This window comes from Sapajus apella, unplaced genomic scaffold, assembly GCF_009761245.1.
Source record: "Sapajus apella isolate SASKATOON/1434 unplaced genomic scaffold, GSC_monkey_1.0 scaffold36, whole genome shotgun sequence".
Lineage (NCBI taxonomy): Eukaryota > Metazoa > Chordata > Mammalia > Primates > Cebidae > Sapajus > Sapajus apella.
In genome coordinates this window covers 29,132,346-29,154,436 of record NW_022436976.1, presented here as the reverse complement: position 1 = coordinate 29,154,436, position 22,091 = coordinate 29,132,346, and the positions used below count along the sequence as shown (strand labels likewise).

The 22,091-nt window shown below is 37.9% G+C and overlaps 1 protein-coding gene across 5 annotated transcripts in view; it reads right to left on the bottom strand.

The window, feature by feature from the left end:
* Positions 1 to 22,091, bottom strand: part of FYB2 (FYN binding protein 2) — a 116,137-nt gene that overhangs the window by 48,296 nt on the left and 45,750 nt on the right. For all 5 annotated transcript variants that reach the window (XR_004274665.1, XR_004274666.1, XM_032296858.1 and 2 more), the window contains exons 5-6: positions 9,522 to 9,631; positions 3,375 to 3,409 (exon numbers count right to left, since the gene is read on the bottom strand). Coding sequence is in view for 3 of the 5 variants with exons in the window: in XM_032296858.1 (XP_032152749.1) it covers positions 3,375 to 3,409; positions 9,522 to 9,631 (145 nt within the window). In the remaining 2 variants the exon portion in view is untranslated. The remainder of the gene's footprint in view (positions 1 to 3,374; positions 3,410 to 9,521; positions 9,632 to 22,091) is intronic.

Genomic DNA, 22,091 nt, shown 5'->3' with positions numbered 1-22,091 from the left:
CTGCCATTCACAATTGCTACAAAGAGAATAAAATACCTAGGAATACGACTAACAAGGAACGTAAAGGACCTCTTCAAGGAGAACTACAAACCACTGCTCAATGAAATAAGAGAGGACACAAACAGATGGAGAAACATTCCATGTTCATGATTAGGAAGAATCAATATTGTGAAAATGGCCATACTGCCCAAAGTAATTTACAGATTCAATGCTATCCCCATCAAGCTACCAATGACCTTCTTCACAGGACTGGAAAATACCACCTTAAACTTCATATGGAACCAAAAGAGAACCCGCATAGCCAAGTTAACTCTAAGCAAAAAGAACAAAGCGGGTGGCATCACACCACCTGACTTCAGACTGTACTACAAGGCTACAGTAATCATAACAGCATGGTACTGGTACCAAAACAGAAATATAGGCCAGTGGAACAGAACAGAAGCCTCGGAGGCAACACAACATATCTACAACAATCCGATCTTTGACAAACCTGACAAAAAAAGCAATGAGGAAAGTATTCCCTGTTTAATAAATGGTGTTGGGAAAACTGGCTAGCCATGTGCAGAAAGCAGAAACTGGACCCCTTCCTGACACCTTACACTAAAATTAACTCCAGATGGATTAAAGACTTAAACATAAGACCTAACACCATAAAAACCCTAGAAGAAAATCTAGGCAAAACCATTTAGGACATAGGTGTAGGCAAGGACTTCATGACCAAAACACCAAAAGCATTGTCAACAAAAGCCAAAATAGACAAATGGTACCTAATCAAACTCCCCAGCTTCTGCAAGGCAAAAGAAACAGTCATTAGAGTGAATCGGAAACCAACAGAATGGAAAAAAATTTTTGCAGTCTATCCATCTGACAAAGGGCTGATATTCAGAATTTACAAAGAACTAAAACAGATTTACAAGAAAAAAACAAACAAGCCCATTCAAAAGTGGGTGAAGGGTATGAACAGACACTTTATAAAAGAAGACATATATGAGGCCAAGAAACATATGAAAAAATGCTCATCATCACTGGTCATTAGAGAAATGCAAATCAAAACTACATTGAGATACCATCTCATGCCAGTTAGAACGGCGATCGTTAAAAAATCTGATAGATGCTGGAGAGGATGTGGAGAAATAGGAACACTTTTACACTGTTGGTAGGAGGGTAAATTAGTTGAACCATTGTGGAAGACAGTGTGATGATTCCTCAAGGACCTAGAAATAGAAATTCCATTTGACCCAGCAATCCCATTATTGGGTATATATCCAAAGGATTATAAATCATTCTACCATAAGGACACATGCACACGAATATTCATTGCAGCACTATTTACAATAGCAAAGACCTGGAACCAACCCAAATGCCCATTGATGATAGACTGGACAGGGAAAATGTGGCACATATACACCATGGAATATTATGCAGTCATCAAAAACAATGGGTTCATGTCCTTTGTAGGGGCATGGATGAACCTGGAAACCATCATTCTCAGCAAACTGACACAAGAACAGAAAATCAAACACTGCATGTTCTCACTCATAGGTGGGTGTTGAACAACGAGAACACATAGACACAGGGAGGGAAGCATCACACACTGGGGTCTGTGTGGGGGAAATAGGGGTAGGACAGCGAGGAGTGGGGAGCTGAGGAGAGATAGCATGGGGAGAAATGCCAGATATAGGTGAATGGGAGGAAGGCAGCAAATCACACTGCCATGTGTGTACCTATGCAACAATCTTGCATGTTCTTCATGCGTATCCCAAAGCCTAAAATGCAATTAAAAAAATAAAAAAAGAAGAGCATCAAGTATGTCCACTCAGTCCCTTATATTCAAGAACATGCCAAGTTATTAAGAAAGGAAGGCATCAGATTCCACTCACTGAGCTTAAAATACAGAGATGAACACAAAACATATCTGAGAGTTAAGAGATTTAAAAATTAAAAATAATCTTATATTTTACTTAAAACATAAAATTGGGATAAAATGGGATAAAATTCAGTTACTTGGAGAGTTCAGTTTTGCAGAACAGTTTATTATTTGTTGATGTTGTCAGGTAGCTGAAGCATTTTAATAGGCGATTTCTACTCCCATTAATAGAAATAATAATCATTCATATTTTTCTAGTGACAAAGTGTATCCACAAATGAATAATTCTTACCAGCATGCATAAGAAAACTAAAACAGAGAGATGAAGGATTTAGGTTAAATGTATCTATTGAGAAAAGAGTAGAACCTTTACTGATCCCATTAAAACACTAGGTAAAGGCCTTTTCTGAGCCAGGCACGGTACTAGGTACTTAAATACTTTGTTTGCCTTACTTCTCCCAGATATTCAGTGAAACAAGTATTGGTCACTTTATTTATTGAGCATCTACTACTGCAGATGCAGTAACCACAAGACATATGCTTCCTGTTTTCATGGAAAATACATCTTTTCTTTTCTTTTCTTTTTTCCTTTTCTTTTCTATACAGGGTCTCAGTCTGTCTGCTGCCCAGGCTAACGTGCAGTGGTATGATCTCAGCTCACTGTAACCTCCACCTCCTGGGCTCAAATGGTTCTCCTGCCTCAGCCTCCCAAACAGCTGGGACTATAGGTGTGCACCACCATGGCTGGATAATTTTTGCATTTTTTTTTTTTTTTTTGTACAGAGAGTGTTTCACCATGTTGCCCAGGCTGGTCTTGAACTCCTGGGCTCAAGTGATCTGTCTGCCTTGGTCTCCCAAAGCACTGGGCTTGTTGGTATGGGCCACGGTGCCTGGTCAAGAATATACCACTTTACAGAGGACATATCTGAGTCTCAGAGAGGTAAAATGCTCTGTTTCAAGCACTTACTAATAAGCTGTTTACCTTCATTTATCTTATTTTCATTCTCACAAGGACCTCAGATGTGAGTGCTAAATGGACACTGAAGATCACATAGGCAGGAGCTGAGATTGAGGCCAGCAGTGATTCTACCTGGGCTGTAATGAGGTTGCTATGCTGCCTCCAGGTGGCACCCGGCACCACATCCAGCAGGAGCCCAGAAAGCATGCCTTAAGGGGTCTGAAAGCCAGGATATACAAATCTGGATTGTGCCACAGAATTCTTCTCTCTGAAAGTCACAGTTAATAAAAGCTAGTTGTCACTAGCCACCACAGAAAAGGGCTATGGATAAATTGGGACCATTTCCTCCCATCTATCACAGATTTTTGTCTCTGACACTAACAAGGCTCAAAGTTCAGATTCTTAGAAGCTGGAGTCTAGAAAAGCCTCAGAAATAGGAGGAAACATGAAAACAAAGACATTTCTTCTCTCATAAAACATAGTACTTTAGAATCAACCTTGCATGCTTATTTTACTTTTAGTTATAATGTTGATAATGAGAAACAATACCTTTTGGAGTTCTTCAATTCCAACTTCGTAAGTTGCTAAAATAAACATAAAAAATTATTTCAAGGCAGTTTATCCACCCATTTCTTTTTTTTTTTTGAGACGGAGTTTCACTCATGTTACCCAGGCTGGAGTGCAATGGCGCGATCTCGGCTCACCGCAACCTCCGCCTCCTGGGTTCAGGCAATTCTCCTGCCTCAGCCTCCTGAGTAGCTGGGATTACAGGCACGCACCACCATGCCCAGCTAATTTTTTGTATTTTTAGTAGAGACAGGGTTTCACCATGTTGACCAGGATGGTCTCGATCTCTTGACCTCGTGATCCACCCGCCTCGGCCTCCCAAAGTGCTGGGATTACAGGCTTGAGCCACCGCGCCTGGCCCACCCATTCTTATAGTACCCAGGATTAAAGCAGTTATAAAGATTGCAGAGTTCAGTTTTCTTACCTATTAGAACATCAGATTATGTAAGGCTCTATCTACAAAGTTTGGAAATTATGGGGTCAGTGATCATAGTTTTAATTTCTGTGGGGATTTCCAGAATGGAATTTACAGTCAATGAAGCATGTGAAACGATTTCAGTTTCCTGTTTTGACAAACAGATACATACTCCATGCTTAAAAGAAAGCACTAAAATGTAGTGGCAGCTCAGAAGGCAAACGTGAAAGAGAATGGAAAAAGCTTAAATCCCACTTCAACAAAATGAATTCTCTATCATGCCCCAAAATGCTCTGTTCCACAGCCATTTTTATTTCCTTAAATACAGCTTGAAAAGACAAGCCCACCAACTAAGGCTGACCCACCTTTCAATTTTTTCAATACTTCCGGGGATTTTATTTAATGACATCATGCCAATCTTAATTACAGTGATACATCACTTAACAATGGGGATATGTTATGAGAAATGCATCATTAGGTAATTTCATCATCATGTGAATAACACAGAACATATTTACACAAACCTAGATGGTATAGCCTACTACCTACCTAGGCTATAGGGTATGGCCTATTGTTCCTAGGCAACAAACCTGCATAGCACGTTACTGTAGTGAATACTGGAGGCAATTGTAACACAATTATAAATAGTTGTGCATCTAAACATAGAAAAGGTACAGTAAAAATACAGTGTTATCATCTTATGGAACAACTGCTGGATATGCAATTCACTGTTAGCCAAAACACTGTATAGCACATGACTATATTAACAAATACAAGTAGTGACAAGAATTTGAGTTCAGACACAGTCCTGCCACTTCCTACGTAGGGTATTTCAGACAAATTACTTCATTTCTTTGAGCCTCAGCTTGCTCATCTGTAAAAATGAACCAATTGGTACCTGCCTTACAGAGTTATTGGGGAGATTCAAGGAAACGATGTAAGAAATTTAATATACTTAGCAGAACACTGGACGTTGTATAGAAAATGGCAATTTTTTTTGATAAAGCTGCTTGTTTGGTTTTCCTTTGCTTAAAGGTTATTTATAAAACTTTTCTCCCTACTGTTAATGAACATATGTGCATAAAAGAAGGACTCCTCCCTCTGTTTTTCTCTTTCTTGCTGCTAAAGTTCTGAAGCTTTAGAAAACTGACCAAATGACATGTTGCATTTCCAAGCTTTTATTATTCGAAACATATAATATGCTGATAAAATAAATGAAATGCTAGGTTTTCTTTAGGGACTATCAACATATAACTGTTAGCACAGATCTAAAATTCTACATGGATAATTCATAATATGTTTTTCAACTTGGGTAATTGTACACTTATTAATACTTTAAAAAGAACTGTTTGTGATACAGTTTGCCCAATATTGATCCCTGACATGAATTTGCTTCCCCTTTTAAAAAATGGTAATCTCCTTCTTTCTACCCCAATTTATTTACTTGTCTATGCCTCTCAAAGAACTAGCAAATCATGATCTCATTTGCTTCTCCTAACCTCCTGGGGATGGATATTATTACTTATTCTATCTTAGAAATGATGAAACCAAGGCTTGGAGAAGTCTTACTTGCCATGGTTAGTAAACAAAGATAATACACATTCAATTAATAATGTATTCATAATGTTGTTACTGCCATTTTTTTTTTTGAGACAGAGTTTTGCTCTTGATACCCAGGCTGGAGTGCAATGGCGTGATCTCGGCTCACTGCAACCTCCGCCTCCTGGGTTCAAGCAATTCTCCTGCCTCAGCCTCCTGAGTAGCTGGGATTACAGGCACGCACCACCATGCCCAGCTAATTTTTTTTATTTTTGTATTTTTAGTAGAGACGAGGTTTCATCATGTTGACCAGGATGGTCTCGATCTCTTGACCTCGTGATCCACCCACCTCGGCCTCCCAAAGTGCTGGGATTACAGGCGTGAGCCACTGCGCCCGGCCGTTACTGCTTTTTAACAAAGTGGAGTTTCTTTCATGGTAAGCTAACCTATCAAAACTTAGGTAGGAATTCCAACATATATTTCAAGGTAGGAATATAGAGGATAAAGGGCCACCTCCCAAAGGGTCAGGAATGGACTAGGAATAATGACATGAGCGTGAGAGTCCTTGCTACTTTCTACGCAGTTATATAGCCCTCTATCCACTGACTAGTTTTATCAGGGGGGCAGAGAAAGGACAAAATCTGAAGATGGTCCTCAGCAACCTCCAACTGCTAGTGTCATAACATGGTCATGTCTTTACAGCCTTTTGTGCCCTCTCCTCATCCTGTCTGTGTAACCTTGGAAAAGTCCCGTCTCCTCTTTTACACCCTGGAGGTGAAATGATTATTGCTAATAAAAATAATAATTTAAAAGAAACTAACATTTTTTATACTTATAAATAGCAGGCACTATGCCAAGCATTTAAATGCATTATTTCATTTAATTCTCATGATGATCACTACTATTATTCCAATTTTACTGACAATTGGAATACTGACAATTGGAATACTGACAATTGGAATACTGACAATTGGAATACTGACAATTGGTGGGAAACAGCAAGTGGGATAAGTGAAGTAAACTGCCCAAGATCACTCAGGTAAGAAATGCTTTCAAATTTTCTTCCATCCGTGGCTTTATTAAATGGAATATTATGCAGAAGCATAACAGAACTCTGTTTGAAGGTATCTCTAAGAGTCTCCAAGAGTCTTCAAAAACCCTGGACCTAGAAGTACAGTCTGCAAAGCACTTGTCTATATACCTCTGAGGACAATTCTGCAGAGCTTTTAGAGCAGCCTGAATCATGTATACCCAATGCCAAGTTCTACATAAATGAAACCTCACCAAAGGCACTAGTGCTGAGCTAAGCACTAAACAGGGATGGTCTTCCCTGTTTTCTTGTCATTGTTCAAGGGACAGAGTCACCCAATGGCAACAGCAAAAGCCAACTACCTTGACCTCTTTCTCCTTCCTTCCCTCTCTCTCCCTTCCACCTCTCTCTCCCCACCCCTTTGAAAGGTATCATTTAGATGTCTCACCTTTGGTGTACAAAAAATAAAGAGGAAAGAGCCATTTTAATTAACTTTTGTATAAGGTGTGAGGCTTGGGTCAAGGTTTGTTTATTTTCATTTGCCTATGGCAATTGCTTCAACACCATTCTTTAAAAGGCGGTCTTTCCTCTGTTGAACTGCTTTTGCATCTTTGTTAAAAAAAAATAACAATAACAGTTGGGCATATCTGTGTAGGTCTATTTCCGAATTCTCAATTCTGTTTCATTGTTCTATGTGTCTCTCTTTGCCAATACCATGTAGTCTTGATTACTACACTGACAATTCTTAAAACTGGTAGACTAGTACCTCCTTTTTATTTTTCAAAACTGTTTTTAGCTATTCTAAATCCTTCGAATTTCTATATGCATTTTAGGATAATCTTGTCTGTATCTGCAAAAAATCTTACTGGGATTTTTATAGGGATTTTATTAAACCTGTATATCATTTTGAGAGAATTGACATTTTTGCTGTCAATTTTACTGTGTTGAGTCTTCCAATCCATAAACATGGTATGTCTCTCCACTTATTTAGATGTTCTTTGATTTAATCAGAATTTTATAGCTTTAAGCTTTTAGGCCTTATCATACTTTGTAGGATTTAAATATAAATACTTATCTATTTTTAAGCAATTGTAAATGATATATTTTTCAATTTCAGTATTTGTATGTTCATTCCTAATATACAGAAATATAACTAATCTTTTGTATGTTTATTTTGTATTCTACAATCTTTCTGAAATCATTTATTAGTTCTAGGAGGATTTTTGTGTGCTTTTTTGGTAAATTCCTTGGGAATTTCTATCTAGATAATCACGTCACTGTGAATAAGATAGTTTTATTTATTTCTTTTCTATCTGTATGCATTTTGTTTCTTTTGCTTGCTTTATTGTGCTAGCTAGAACATCTTGCACTATGTTGAATAGGAATGGTAAGGGCAGGCATTCTTGCCTCTCTACCTTTCAGAGTCCTCATGTCTTCTTATATTTGTTTTATATATATGATGCCCGGGGCTTTTAATTGTACTTAGCAAGATCAATAGGAAAAAAGTACATCTGTTCCATCTTCCCAGAAACAGTGGTCCACTTCACCTGAAATGCGCTACTTGCAGGGGGGTGGATTCTAAGGGTGTCACGTGGTACAAAGAGAGAAGGAGCTGGCTCTGATTGGAGCATCCCTTTGGCTCTGTGAATTCTTAGCCTTGTAGAAGGACACATAGTTGGAATTTGGCCCAAATGGTGCCCACAACCTTTCTTTTCAAAGTGTGATCTGTAGACCAGCAGCACTGGTTTCACTGAAAACTTGTTAGAAATGCAGAATTTCAGACCCCACATTGGAACTGCTGAACCAGAATCTATATTTTAACAAGATCCCTGGGTAACTTGTGTGAACACTAGAATTTGAGAAGCCCTGCTCTAAAGCAGGGGCCCACATACTCTGAATACAGGGCAGCATTACCTTTTCGGGTGCTGGGCAGGGTCAAGAGTTACTCTTCCTATGGCTAGAATTTTAAAAACCATTTAGGGTAATTTAGATTGCCCAATCTAAAAGAGAGGCAGTTTTTCTAACAGTTCTCCAACCCCTTATTTATTGAGGAAGAAGAGGGAAATTTCAATAGGTCCTGATCCTTACCTCACGAACTTCCTAAGTATGTATTCCCAGGAAAATGACTTTCTTTCCCAGAACCTTGGGGTTCTTGTTTATACAAAGAAGAAGGTGCACCAGATGATCTCTTTTTAACCCTCTTTCCAGAGAAGCCAGACTTCCTTGAATAAGACGTAGCATAAACTTGTAGAAAGAGCATGGAATTTAGAGGTAGCCTGAGCCTGTTTCTCATTATAACTCTATTCCATGGTATTTTTATGGCCTCATGAAACTCAATCTTTCTGATCTTCAGTTTCCTGTCCCAAACATTAGGGGTGATCAAACCACTCTATCAGCAGGGCTGTACACAGGGAACCTAACACAGAGCTACAGTATCCTATGTACAAGCTCACTAAATACTAGTGTTTATTCCAGCACTAAAATGTATGCCTTTAATAGAGAACTGGCTGATACTATAGGCAGAGCAAGGACATTGCAACTTGTAGAAATGCTACAAATCTCTGTTGCCTCATCTTTTTACCCAAGAGGATCTCTTTACTCACAAAACAGTCCTGAGGATTGTCAGCAATGTCAGAGACAGGAAGGCTTAGCTCTGAGCCAGTGGTCAGATCCATTAAATAAATCCCCTGCTGCTGTTCTGACTGAACACAAGGGCCTATTTCTCATGCTCTGTTATCTTACTCTCCACACACCAAGTAACCAGGGGACTTCAAGAAAGACACCAGGAGAAGAGAGATGAAGTTTCTATAGGAAGAGAAGGAAGAAAAACGAATCATCATTATCTTGATTTTCCCTCCCACATATCTATAAAGGCAAAGCAGCTGAGTCGATTGGTAAAGGGGGACAAAGAAGAGGCTGGGAAGGCAGCAATAGGAGTCATGAGACAGCATTGATGCCCAGCCGGGTTTATATTTATTTTTAAGAGACCAGTTTTCTTCTTTAAGAAAAGAAGAAAAAGAAATAAGATGGTAGTGCAGGATGGCTGTGCATTCTTAAACTTACAGTTAGCTAAAGGGAAAATACCATTTTTGACACATTTTCATTTCACACAGGGTTACAATATTAATTGGCTTAGCAGACTTACGATCAGCAATTTCTTTTGCAGTGCACAGGTTAATGGAGTTGCCAGAGTATCTCAGACATGGAATTGTTGCCTCATAATTATGTGGTTCTTCAAATTCTGCACTGAAAAGCCTGGAGAAAAAAGGTTACTTAAAATGAAACGTTTTTAAAAACACATTTTAAAAGCTTTTTGTATTTTTTCCTCATTAGAGAAATGATATAAGTATGTCTGGTCAATATGGTGACCTAAGCATATTTGGGAGGCACACACCCCTACTCTAAATGCATAGGAAATCTAGATGAAATATAGCAATGCAAATACTTTTATAAAGATGATACAATCCACATAGAAATCAATAAAGTAAAATCCCCAGGTGCCAGACACACACAGGAAACTCACAATTAAAGATGCAAGTGAGAACTGCAGTCAAGGGACACAAAGGGAAATTGAGACCAGATAAAGAGAAATCTTAATGACTGGGCAGCTGGGGATGGAATGTCTGAGTCAGAACCATAAGCCTCATCTGAAATGGGAAACTGAATAGAGCTATCAGCATAAAGTCCAGAGTTACAATATGCTGTTCCATCTGTAAAACAGGTACTAAAACATATCCGTCCACTCTCCCGGGGAACGAGCTTGGAAGTTAGCTATTAACTATGGGTATAGGAACTGAAAGAGTCACCAGTGAGAAATCAGAAACTTGAAAACCCAGCACCAAATACACAAGTAGGGTTTAACAAACAATCTGTCCATTTCAGAGACACAAAGCCAGAATTGATGCTTGAAATCCGAATCCCCTTGTAAAGACAAATCTGAAATTATTCTGTAAAGATGCTTCTGTAATCCATGGCACCTGTAGTTTCCAAAGAAAACAAATTCTCACTCAAAGCAAGCTGACAGTGAAAACTGAAAACCATACAAGGAAATGATCTGCAATAAGAGAGTCAGAAGGTATAACTAATGGGGGACCTAAATAATAGAATAACAAAAGTTAATTTAAAATATGTGTGTTGTAAGTATTCAAAGAAATAAAGTGAAGAATAAAAACCAAGGGATTGAGGATAAAGAATACCCTATAGATTTGGAGAAAGGAGAAAGGAGTTATAGAAATCATAAAATATAGTTCTTTTCTTTAAAACTTTTTTTTTTTAAATAAAGACGGGGTTTCACCATTGTTGGTCATGCTGGTCTCGAACTCCCAGCCTCAGGTGATCCCGCCTTGGCCTCCAAAGTGCTTGGATTACAGGCGTGAGCCGCTATGCCCAGCCTAAATATAGTTCTTAAGATAAAAATTTAATGTGGAGGTTGAACAGTAGACTAGATGCAGCAGCAGAAGGAATTGATGAACTATTATCATTATTTATTATTATTACTATATATTTTTTTGAGACAGGGTCTCACTCTGTCACCCAGGCTGGAGTGCAGTGGCACAATCTCAGTTCATTGCAGCCTCAACGTCCCAGGCTCAAGCAATCTGCACATCTCAGCCTCCTGAGTAGCTGGGACTACAGGAGCGTGTCACCACACCTGGCTAATTTTTTTGTGGAAGGGAAGTCTCGCCATGTTGCCCAGGCTGGTCTCGAGCTCAAGTGATCCACCTGTTTTGGCTTCCCAAAAGTACAAAGATTACAGTCATGAGCCACAGGCCTAGAATTGGTGAATTATTTAGACATGAGAACATTGCCCAGAATGTAGCATAGACAGATTAAGAGATAGAAAATATTTAAAAGAAGAGATAGGGAGCATAGAATGAGAAAGTCCAACATGCATATATTAAGGATTCTAAAAGGAAAGGAGAAAGAGAATGATGAAAAGGGATCAATATTCAAATTATAATAGCTAACCTGTTATTTTCTTTAATAATAATATGGAAGGTAGTGGAAGAGGGCTATGAAAATTATTCTCAAGTCTTTGCATTATTTAGGAGCAGGACAAAGATTTTGATTAACATTAAGACCTTGTTATAGATGTCAAAATTTAATTGTAGCTATTAAAAAGACTAGAAATAGAGTATTCAACTTCTAAACTACTAGAAGGGAAATATGCAGTGAGAAGGCTTAAATATTTTTTAAATGAAGGAAGAAAAAATACAATTATAAAAATTGCATAGTAAATTTTAATTGGGAAAAGTCCAAATAGGTCAAAGATTGCAACAAATGCAGATAGATTAAGCTATTCCAACAAAATAAAGAGTATCTGAATTGATATATTTTTTAAAAGCAGCAGACAAGCCAAAGATCCAAGATAAATGGATGGAAAAGAGATAAAAACCAAACAGTACCAAAGAACACTGAAGTAGGTATATTTATATTAGACCAACTTTAGTGTGACTGATGAAGAAAATGAGAAAGGGTACACAGGAATGCATTCACATGTAAACAAATTAGAGATAAGAAAGGAGACAAAACTAGAGATAGTTTTAGGCTTTTTGAAATCTAAGAAAATGTTATTATCTGCTCTCTACCAGTAACTTTAAAAATTTAGAGAAAATTGACAAATTCATAGGAAATAGAAAATTACTATACCGACTAAGAAACTTAAAAACTAATAGCCCAATAAATCATTAAATAACTTTTATCAGTAGTACACACCTCCACCCTAACTCGCCTCTCTTCTTGTTCTCTACCAAATAGTTTTATAGGTAAGTTTTAATGAACTATTTTAGAGGATAGAAAAAGAGGAAAAGCTACGCTACTAATTTTAAAAGGATAATACAATTTTTATATGAAGACCACTAAATGATCAAAGAATAAGAGAAAATATAGCCTAATCTCACTTAAGAGATTATAACCTCAATTTACTAAATACTGAAAAATAAATTGATCCATATTAAAAATAACTCAAGAATAACTAAAATTTATTCCAAGACTTAAAGGATGGCTTACCATCAGAAAATATATCATTATAATTAATCATATTGTTTCAATAAAAGTGAAAACATTATTTTAATATGCAAAAAAGCATTCCAGGGAGATAAACTTTCTTTACTAAATTACCCTCCAACACATATCATACTTAATGGTAAAATGTAACAGACAAAGAGTATTTAGAGTCTATCAGGAACTTTGGCAATAAGGAAAAGACAAACTCATAGAAAATTGGACAAAAGTATATGCCAGTCATCAGAGTAGAGTCCAATCGAATAGCTTACAAAGGTAAACTCCTAACTTCATAGTGAACAGAGAAACGGAAATCAAGATAATGAAAATTTAGTTCACACTCATCAGATCAGCTAGAATCCCAGTTTGAAAATAATACCTTATTTGGCAAGAAAATGGAGAAACAGGAAATCTTTATACTGCTTTGCGGTATGAATTGTCACAACCATTTTGGAGAATAATTTTTCAATATCCAGTAATACTGAAGTTATTTATTCAGTATTGTTTAGCAATTCTACTTCTAAGTAAATAGCTTTGAGAAACTTGCTTATATTTACCTACAAACATAGGAGAATGATTACTGCAGCATTATTTGAATTGGTGAAAATTTACAACAATCTGCATGTTCCTCAGTGAGAAAAATGTGTAAACAAATTGGGATGTGTTCATATGATGAAATACAATACAGTAGTTATGAACAAATGACATATACATCAACATAGATGGAGTATGAAAACACAGCTTTGTAAAAAAAAAAAAGTTGCAGAAGGATAACATTAGGTGTCATTTATACAAAAATTTAAAATACTATATCCTTAACAGACATATGAATTTATAGCTCAAGTGTAAGAATATACTAAATGAATACACTCGCGAATTCATGACTGGAGTTGCCTCTGGAGAAGGAGAAAGGGAAATGGAATTATGGAGTGAATTCATAATTTTCTCCGCTGTACTATCCATATTTAGAATGAGGTAGTTTCCATTTGCTATAGATGCAGTTGAAGAGGACTAGAGTTAGGGTTAGGGTTGGCTTGAAGTTAGGTTAGAGTTGAAGGTGACTTCAGCTGCATCTGTAGCAAATGGAAAATAACAACTACATCACAGCAAATGTGGATAGTATGGAGGAGAAAAAAATTACGCATAACCTTCACTTCTTAATACAAATGAGGTCTTAGCATTTGATAGTCTTCCTGATTTTTCATTTATATGTATATTCTGACAGTTGTTATCATAGATGGTGAAAAAATTGTAGTTCTCTCTTTTTCCCTTCATTTATTATAATCATAAGCACATTCTACCCAATTGCTTTCTCTTCTTTGTTTGGCTATTTTGCTTATTTTCTATTTTTCTTTTGTGCATATTCTCTGTAATAATTCTAAAGATGTAATAGTTCATTTTGCTGAAAAAATATTATGACCTCCAATGCAACAGTAACTTCTTTAATATTTTTGTTCCCCTCACCCTTCATCAAGTAATCAAGAGAAACTTTGTTAAATTATAGTCTATGCCATATATCTCATGCTTCAATGGCCTAACAATCTCATTTGGTCTATGGTAACTTAATTTTATTAATAAGAAACAGTTTGGGGAAAAATTGAAAGAAGTTGTCTAATCAGTTTCTCAGACTACTTCAGTCAAAAATAAATAAGTATCTCACTTCAGATAATTGCAATGAAAATTTTACCAAATGTTTACAAAAAGGCACCTTCAGGATCAATTTCCTTTACAGAGAATCCGTGCTGGGATTATTGTTAAGAGGAAATAAGAAGGTTGAAGACGCATTTTAACCTCCTTTTTTGCTACCTGAGAATGTATTTTACCTTTATTCCCGGGTCCATTAAAACTAGATCTGAGATCCACCTTAATTTTATACAATGTGGATCAATATAAAGAACTTGAATAGGAGGAAAGATATAACTCTATGATTTAAATCTATCTATGCTTCAACTTCTTTATTTCCACATTTATGAAAAATGTCTACAGGACTATAGACTGTATACTGGAGGCAGCACAGAATCTGAGGCAGACCTGGAGCATGGGGTCAGACAGATCTGAATTTGAATCCTAGCTCTCTTCTACATCCTAGTTATAAAGTACTTGGTAAATACCTTAAGCCTCCATTTCCTGCTCTATAAAACAGTTGCAATAAAATCTACTTTAAAGGTGTATTATGGATATTGAATGAAATATTTGCCCTCTGCACATAGGCATTCCACAAAAGGGTGCTAGTAATATTAGTGTATCAGAGGATAGAAATATTGTATTATAAAATGATAAGTTTTGAGCTTTACATCTTGTAAAATTGTTTATTAGTGGCATAACATCGTTTCTATCTTTTCTTACTTCCTTATGGAAAACCTCTTGTTATTTATATACTAAATTATAAAACTTTAATGTTTCTTAGTGATATCTTCAACATTATTGATGTTCAAGAGCAAAAACAGCTCCTTCAATACAAGTGTCAAAGATTATTTACAAAACCAGAAGTTTTCTAATTTTCTAAGTTTGGACTCTGGGAATCTTATCTTCAAAATAAATGTTTAAAAAAATGGGATCTCTCTAGCTAAAGCATGGACAAGTGACCTCTCATGGTTGTTTCCACTTGCCAGTCTACCTCTGGTCCACAGTCCTAAGAGGCCTCTGCAGAACCTGTTATTGTCCTTTGGAAAATAATTAATTAACTTCTGTATGAAGCTGTATGCTCCAGAGAAGTGGCTCATGCATCTCATTCAAACATCTGTACACTTGGTCAAACAGTGAGATTATTAATCACATTAATAGCTACTATTTCTTGAGGGTTTACCATGTATTAGACACTGTACACAGATTCATTATGTGCACCTCTCATTGAATGTGTGGTCTCAAGCGGTCGCCTAGGTTCTCAGAGCCTTCATTTCCTTGTAGGGTCACTGTGAGGGTTTAATGTGAGAATAACATGTGGGAAAGGCCTGACAGGTGAATTTCCTTTCTTGGCTTCTCCTATGTCACACTTATGATATGACTCAAAAAGTTTCATTGCAAGAAAGTTCTAGAAGATCTAAAGAGCTTGCATTCAGTAGAAGGATTGGGACTTGAACAGCAAAACCTCTTAGCTATACTTCTGTATTTATTTTGTTGGGTTGAAAATGTAGTTTCTTCCACTTATTATTTCAATGAGCCCTGCATTTTGGTGATAGGATGAGCAGGCGTAGCTTAGTCAGCATTTGTTCTGTGTAACATTCTACAGCTTCCTGGTGACAAGGGAGTGTGACACCATCTGATTTCTCAAGTATCCAAATCCCAAACTGAGCAAATTTCTATTTCCAATAAACACTTAAAGTAAGAACACTCTACTCATATCCCTTCACCCTAAGAAATCCTTCCCTTGAATGAAATGATTGGTGATTAGACTTTTAAAAGTGACATCCATGCTAAATACAATGGATCTCAAAATGCATTTGTGCCAGGTTCACAAAAATATATGATGGATTTCAAGGGATTTTTTTCATAAGCCACTAAAACTTGTGTCGTATACATATTAGATAATGGTTAGAGATGAACAATCAATGAATCAGTAGAGCAGAATGGTTCAGAGGCACATAGGCTTCAGAAAGACAGACATGGCAGTGAATCTCAGCTCTACCTGGGTGGGTGGTTTGACCTAAGTCTCTTCACCTTTTAATCCTATTTATATGAGAATGAAATTATATGATTTATACCATGATTAGTGTAGCGCTTGGCATAAAGTGTTTGCTACTTCTGCTTCCATTACGACTGCTTCCATTTGTGACTCAACTTCTACCACCACCTCCACCACTACTGCTCCTGCTTCTACCATTTGTATAGAACACACACATATGTGTGCGTATATATACATCTTTATATGTAATATATATTTTTATTTGTGTATATATGTGTTTACACACAACCCTACCATATGTACCATAACCTTACTGTGATGGTTAATACTGTTAACTTGATTGGATTGAAGGATGCAAAGTATTGATCCTGGGTGTGTCTGTGAGGGCGTTGCCAAAGGAGATCAATATTTAAGTCAGTGGACTGGGAGAGGCAGACCCACCCTCAATCTGGGTGGATACAACCTAATCAGCTACCAGTGCAGCTAGAATAAAAGCAGGCAGAAAAACATCAAAGGACTAGATTGCCAGAGTCTTCCAGCCTCTATCTTTCTCCCGTGCTAGATGCTTCCTGTCCTTGAACATCGAACTCCAAGTTCTTCAACTTTTGGACTCTTGGACTTAGACCAGTGGTTCAGCCACAGACTGAAAGCTGCACTGTCAGTTTCCCTGCTTTTGAGGTTTTGGAATTCATACTGGTTTCCTTGCTCCTCAGCTTGTAGGTGGCCTATTGTGGGACTTCACCCTGTGATCACGTGAGTCAATACTCCTTAATAAACTCTCTTTTATATATACATCTACCCTATTAGTCCTGTCCCTCTAGAGAACCCTGACTAATACACTTACCAGTTCTACTATGACTTCTAATATAACAACATGCAACAAATAGAACTTCTCTCAGCCCTAGGCGGTGGTATATCTTTTTTTATTTGTGTGTGTGTGTGTGTGTGTGTGTGTGTGTGTGTGTGTGTGTGTGTATCTCCTAGTAATTTCTACAAAGGATCACAAAACCATGATCACCAAGTATATGTTATTAAAGTGCTGCATAACTTTACAAAATATACCATCTGCTCTGGCCAGATATTTGAAGAAGCCAGATATTTGAATCCAGAATCTGAAGTCTTAACCATCATGCTGTATACCATCTTACACAGGGGATGTACCAGTTGAAGTCAAACATGGCACGAACAGATCACACTGTAATGGAAATCATCAAGAAAGAGGTCATCAGAGTATACAGTGAGGAGGACTCCAAAGGACTGCCCAGACTATTAGCTAGAGACATAATGGGAGAAAAGCATGTCTGCTGATTATACAAAAGTAGAGACGCTCTCGAATTTCCCATTGAGTTACATGCTATTATTCACTCTTTGAACAAACTATATTCATGTTAATGTTATATACATTATCTCATATAGTCCTCTCAGTAGCAGTATGAGGCATTTTACAGATGAGGAAACTGAGGCTTGGAGATACACAGTAACTTGCCCAAGATAGCACTGCTGTTAAGCAGCAGACGTGGGTCTGGAAACTAGAACTTCCGATTCCTAGTCCATTGGTTCTCTCAGCTCTGCAAGTCATTCTAAAAACAAGGGAAAACTGAAAAATGAAAATAATAAAGCACTGGGCGATAGTGAAGGTCAGGGAGCTTGTGAGTGGGCTCTAGATGATATTTTTCAAAACCTTGCTAGGCTGACCCAACAGTTCACAGATCAATTCTTCTGCATATTAGTTATTTATATGGAGAAAATGTTATGGGGAAGTCCTTTTCTTGTCTCTTCCTGACATTATCACCTATAAAATGAAAAATATTACCATTTATTCTGCACTTGGAGGTTACGGTGGAACCAGTGGATCAGGGTGAATTTGGGAATGACTTTCTAGAAGCACTTTGTCCACTAAATGTTTTTAGAAACTCACACAACAACTAAGGCAGATTCTCTTTTTTCCCCTTCATCCAGGAACAAGATCTGATAAAGTAGATTCTTAATAAACCAGTGGCAACTTCAGCAGCATGAAACAAAATGAACATAAGCCCTCATGTTGCTCACTGAAGTCAAATTTTAAAATATCTTTGTTTCAAATTTCAGAGTGTCTTCTATGAGGTGCACTATAATATCTAACCCCACTTGTTTTACAGAGAGGGAAGCGAGGTCACCCTCTGAACTAGTGGTGGGCTGGTCTCCCAACTGCCTGGTCTCTTCTGCCGCCTATAGCGTTCAACCTTGATACGAACAAACTCTGCTATTACAAACAAATTACAAATCTCTGCCATTTATTAAGAGCTTACAACATTGGAATTCTGCTTTGCTGAACTAGAGATATTTATCTGAATTCTTACAACATCCCTGGGGGAAGGATTTGATTTCACTGTTTCCCATATGAGAAAATAGAAGGCCTAGAGACATCAAATATCTTTCCCAGGATCACACAGTTAGTGTGTGGAGTTCAAAATATGAATCCAAATTTATCTGCTCCCCCAAATCAATGCCCTTAACTTCATGTAACATGCTCCCTGGATCTTCTAATTAATTCATTCAATTTAAACACACTTTAGTTATACAGTTGGTAAAAAAGAAATATTAGACCATCTCTCCGCTTTTGAAGAATTTGTAATTTAGACAGGGAAATGAGATAGACTCAGGGAAACAGAAAATCACAAAAATAGACTGGATATGATTGAGTCTTAAGCTGAGTTCCATCTAAGTCCATTCTATTCTTCAGCCAACATTTATTGAACAACTATTAAATGCTGTACGCCCCCTTCCCCATATATATCTTACCGCTACACACTCTAATCATGTCAAATTACTCATAGTTCTTGAACACATCAGGCTGTTTCCTGACCCTTCACTTTTGTCTATGTGATTCATCTGCTTAATTATTAGCAACCTTATCACCAACATCCTCTGTGCAAACCCATATTTTTTTCTCCTAAAATCCTGATTGTCATTCTCCGTGGCCCTTCTGCATTCTATTCTCCACTCAGTAGTCTGCATGAACTTCTCAAAATGTAATTTAGATCTTGTCACAATCCTGCTTAAGACTTTCCAGAGGCAACCTATGGTTTTTAATATTTTTTAAAAAATAACCGCTAAGCTCCCCACCTTTATGATCTCATCCCTCTGCACGTCTCCAGGTGCTGCTCTGGTATTCTCTTCCTCACTCATCACACTCCCAGCACGCCAGCCTCCTGTCTGTTTTGCAAGGATGCAGTGCTCTCTCCTACCTCGAAGACTCGGCAAAGGCTGCTCCTGCTGTATGGAATGCTTTCCGTGTGACCCACTGTTTCTCAGCCGCCAGGTCTCACCTCTGTCCCCTTTAGCAAGGCCTTTCTTCAGCCAGCTTTCACAAACAGCCCTCCTCCCCCCCTGTTTCTGTATACCACTGTACTTGTTGTATACCCTTGTCAATCATTCTCATAGTCTTGAAATTATTTTATTACTTTTTGAAGCTAGTTTAATTTTCTCTCTCTTGCTCTGGGATCTTGAATATCACTTGCTGCTCAGTAACCATTGCTTCATCCAGTGTCTGGCACATTATTGGCTCCTGGTTAGCAACCGTTTTTTTTTTTTTTTTAGATCCTTCTGCATGATAAGAAGTAGCCATGAGGTGATGATCTGGGAGAAGATGACACACACAGGAAAATACAAGTACTTCTGGTTGATTGGGGAAGCTTGTTGTGTTTGAGGAGCAGCCAAAGGCCAGTCCATGGGTGGAAGACAGCGAATAAGGGTGAGAGGGCTTAGGAGAGGAGTTTGGAGAACAAATTGTGACCACAACCTATAAGAATATATGTAGGTATAAGGAAGTATAAGGAAGGATATTCTTGGCCCTGGGAAAAGTGTGTCATTTTTGAATTTTATTCCAAATATAAGATGCATGTTAAGAGCTCAATGATTAACTTAATTAAAGAAATATTTAATTAAAAAACTAATGAGTCCAAAGGAGAAGAGAGTGCCTCTCATGTGGGCTAACGCAACCAGAACAAGCTTCTTAGTAGGATGTCACTTGGAGCTACACGCTAGGCCAAGGAGCAGAGGAAAGAGGATCTCACCTGAGTGCCTGCTCTCACATGGCAGTAGCCCTTACCTAATACGCAAGGGCAAAGGAAGTGCTCAGATTGTCCTATTTAGCTTTAATATTAGAAGGATAGAATATTGGACATGCAAACCAATGCAAAATATAAAGAGAACAGAATCTTGAAATGTTTTCTTTATTAGTATAAAGCTAATGGAAGGTGATATCATTCTGTCCATCCATCCTTCTCCCCACCATTTTGTTTACCTGTTATTCCACTGGCCTATCACTTAGTCATTCGATAATCATTGCCTGCATGTCCACTGTGTGCTAGGTCCTGTAAAAATAGAGGTGAAAAATATAGAAGCCCCTTCCCTCATGGAACTTGCAGTCTAATATCTCCAAAAACACTTTGTGGTGGAAAAATTCTAGCTGAGATAGGATAACAGCTGAAAATCCTTAATTTGGTCCTGAGTTCATATCCTGAGTAAACTCTGAAACAGGGCAAGCCATGGTTTCTCACGTATCCTATGGGAATATTAGTGTAGCCCTCCTAAGACATCATGGGTCTAGAATGAGCCCAATACATATAAAAGGGCTAAGCAATGCCCAGCACGTGGCCATACTCAAGCAGTAGTCTCTGTTCAACCTTACGGAATATACCTAGGTACAAAACTAGGCCCCAAGTCTGCGAATTGTGATTTTCTGGTTTCTTCCTCAATCATGACTTTTCTGGCTTATCATCTGAATGCCACTGGAGAGAAAAAGCAAGACTTGGTTCCAAAACCTTTCATATTTTAGCTCCACCCTGGGCCAGCCTCCCTCACACAGCTCCCTCTGCACAGCAAATGAAACCCTAAGGCAGGCATTCAAGAAGTCCTGCCCAAAGCATACCCAGGCTCAATGTGTAGAGCAGGCCATGAGTCTATCAAGCCTTGCCCTCTTTTGTTATAGGTAAAGTATTCTTTGAATCCTCAGTAAGGCAGCCTGGAGTGGTAGCTGAGAGACTGTTCTCTGGAACCAGGCTGATCAGGTCAGGCTCTGGTGCTGCTGATTCATTGGCATCATCCTGGATGAATTCACCTGACTCTCTGTGGTCAGAGACTGCACGAATCACTTACTATACCTCATGGGTGATTGTGGCTGGCAGTTTTAAAATAAGAGAGTGGACATAAGGTACAAGTCTTTATCTGTGGAAAGTCCTCAATTAAGAAGTTATAGGTGAGTTTTTTTTTAAGGAGGAATATTTGAAACAAGAAAGAAGAGAAAAACTCAGTAAATTCACTGCTGCATGTGAAAGGCAGGCCAATCAGTGGCCCTGTTGTGTCCTCTGAAGTCCAATTAAAAAGGGATAAGAAATTATTAAAGTGTCTTAAGCTGAAACTACCTGAGTGTTCTGGGTCTAAAACTCCACAGGGCACAGGCTTCAAATAATTTCTTCTCTTCATTCTTTCTTCTTCATTTCCGATCCAACTTATCCCAGCACACTGGGATTTCCTGGCCTGCTTTCACCTCTCGAATATCACTACAAGGAGGCTGTTTTGTTGTTGGTCAGTCAGGTCAGGTCTGTACCAGTCTTAATTACCTAAAGTGCAGCCATTCAGGAAAGAGCACTGTAGTTGCAAACAAATTTAAAACTAGCTGTAAGTGATTCTGCTGTACAGGTATAAAGTCACAATGACATGCTTTTTGTTGTTGCTGTTATTAAGTGGAAAAAAGGTTCAAAGACCTTTCAGGAAGGATCCTTCTTGTCTCACACTGATTGTGTGCCAAGCACTTCACCTGTGTTAATATCAACAGTGATGGGATCAGCAAATAACCTCTAAGTTGTCCCTGGATTCCTCTCTTTCCCTCACATCTCACTCCCCACGGCTGATCCAGCAATTGCTGGTTTCCTCCGAAACAGATCTTGAATCCATTAACTTATTTTATTTCACTTTGACCACCCTGTCCATTCAAGCTACTTAACTTCTCTGTGACTCAGAGTCCTCATCTATAAAATGGGATAGTACCAGCTGCTTCTTAAAATAGTCATAAATGAAATCATGTGTAAAGTACTTAGAATAAACACT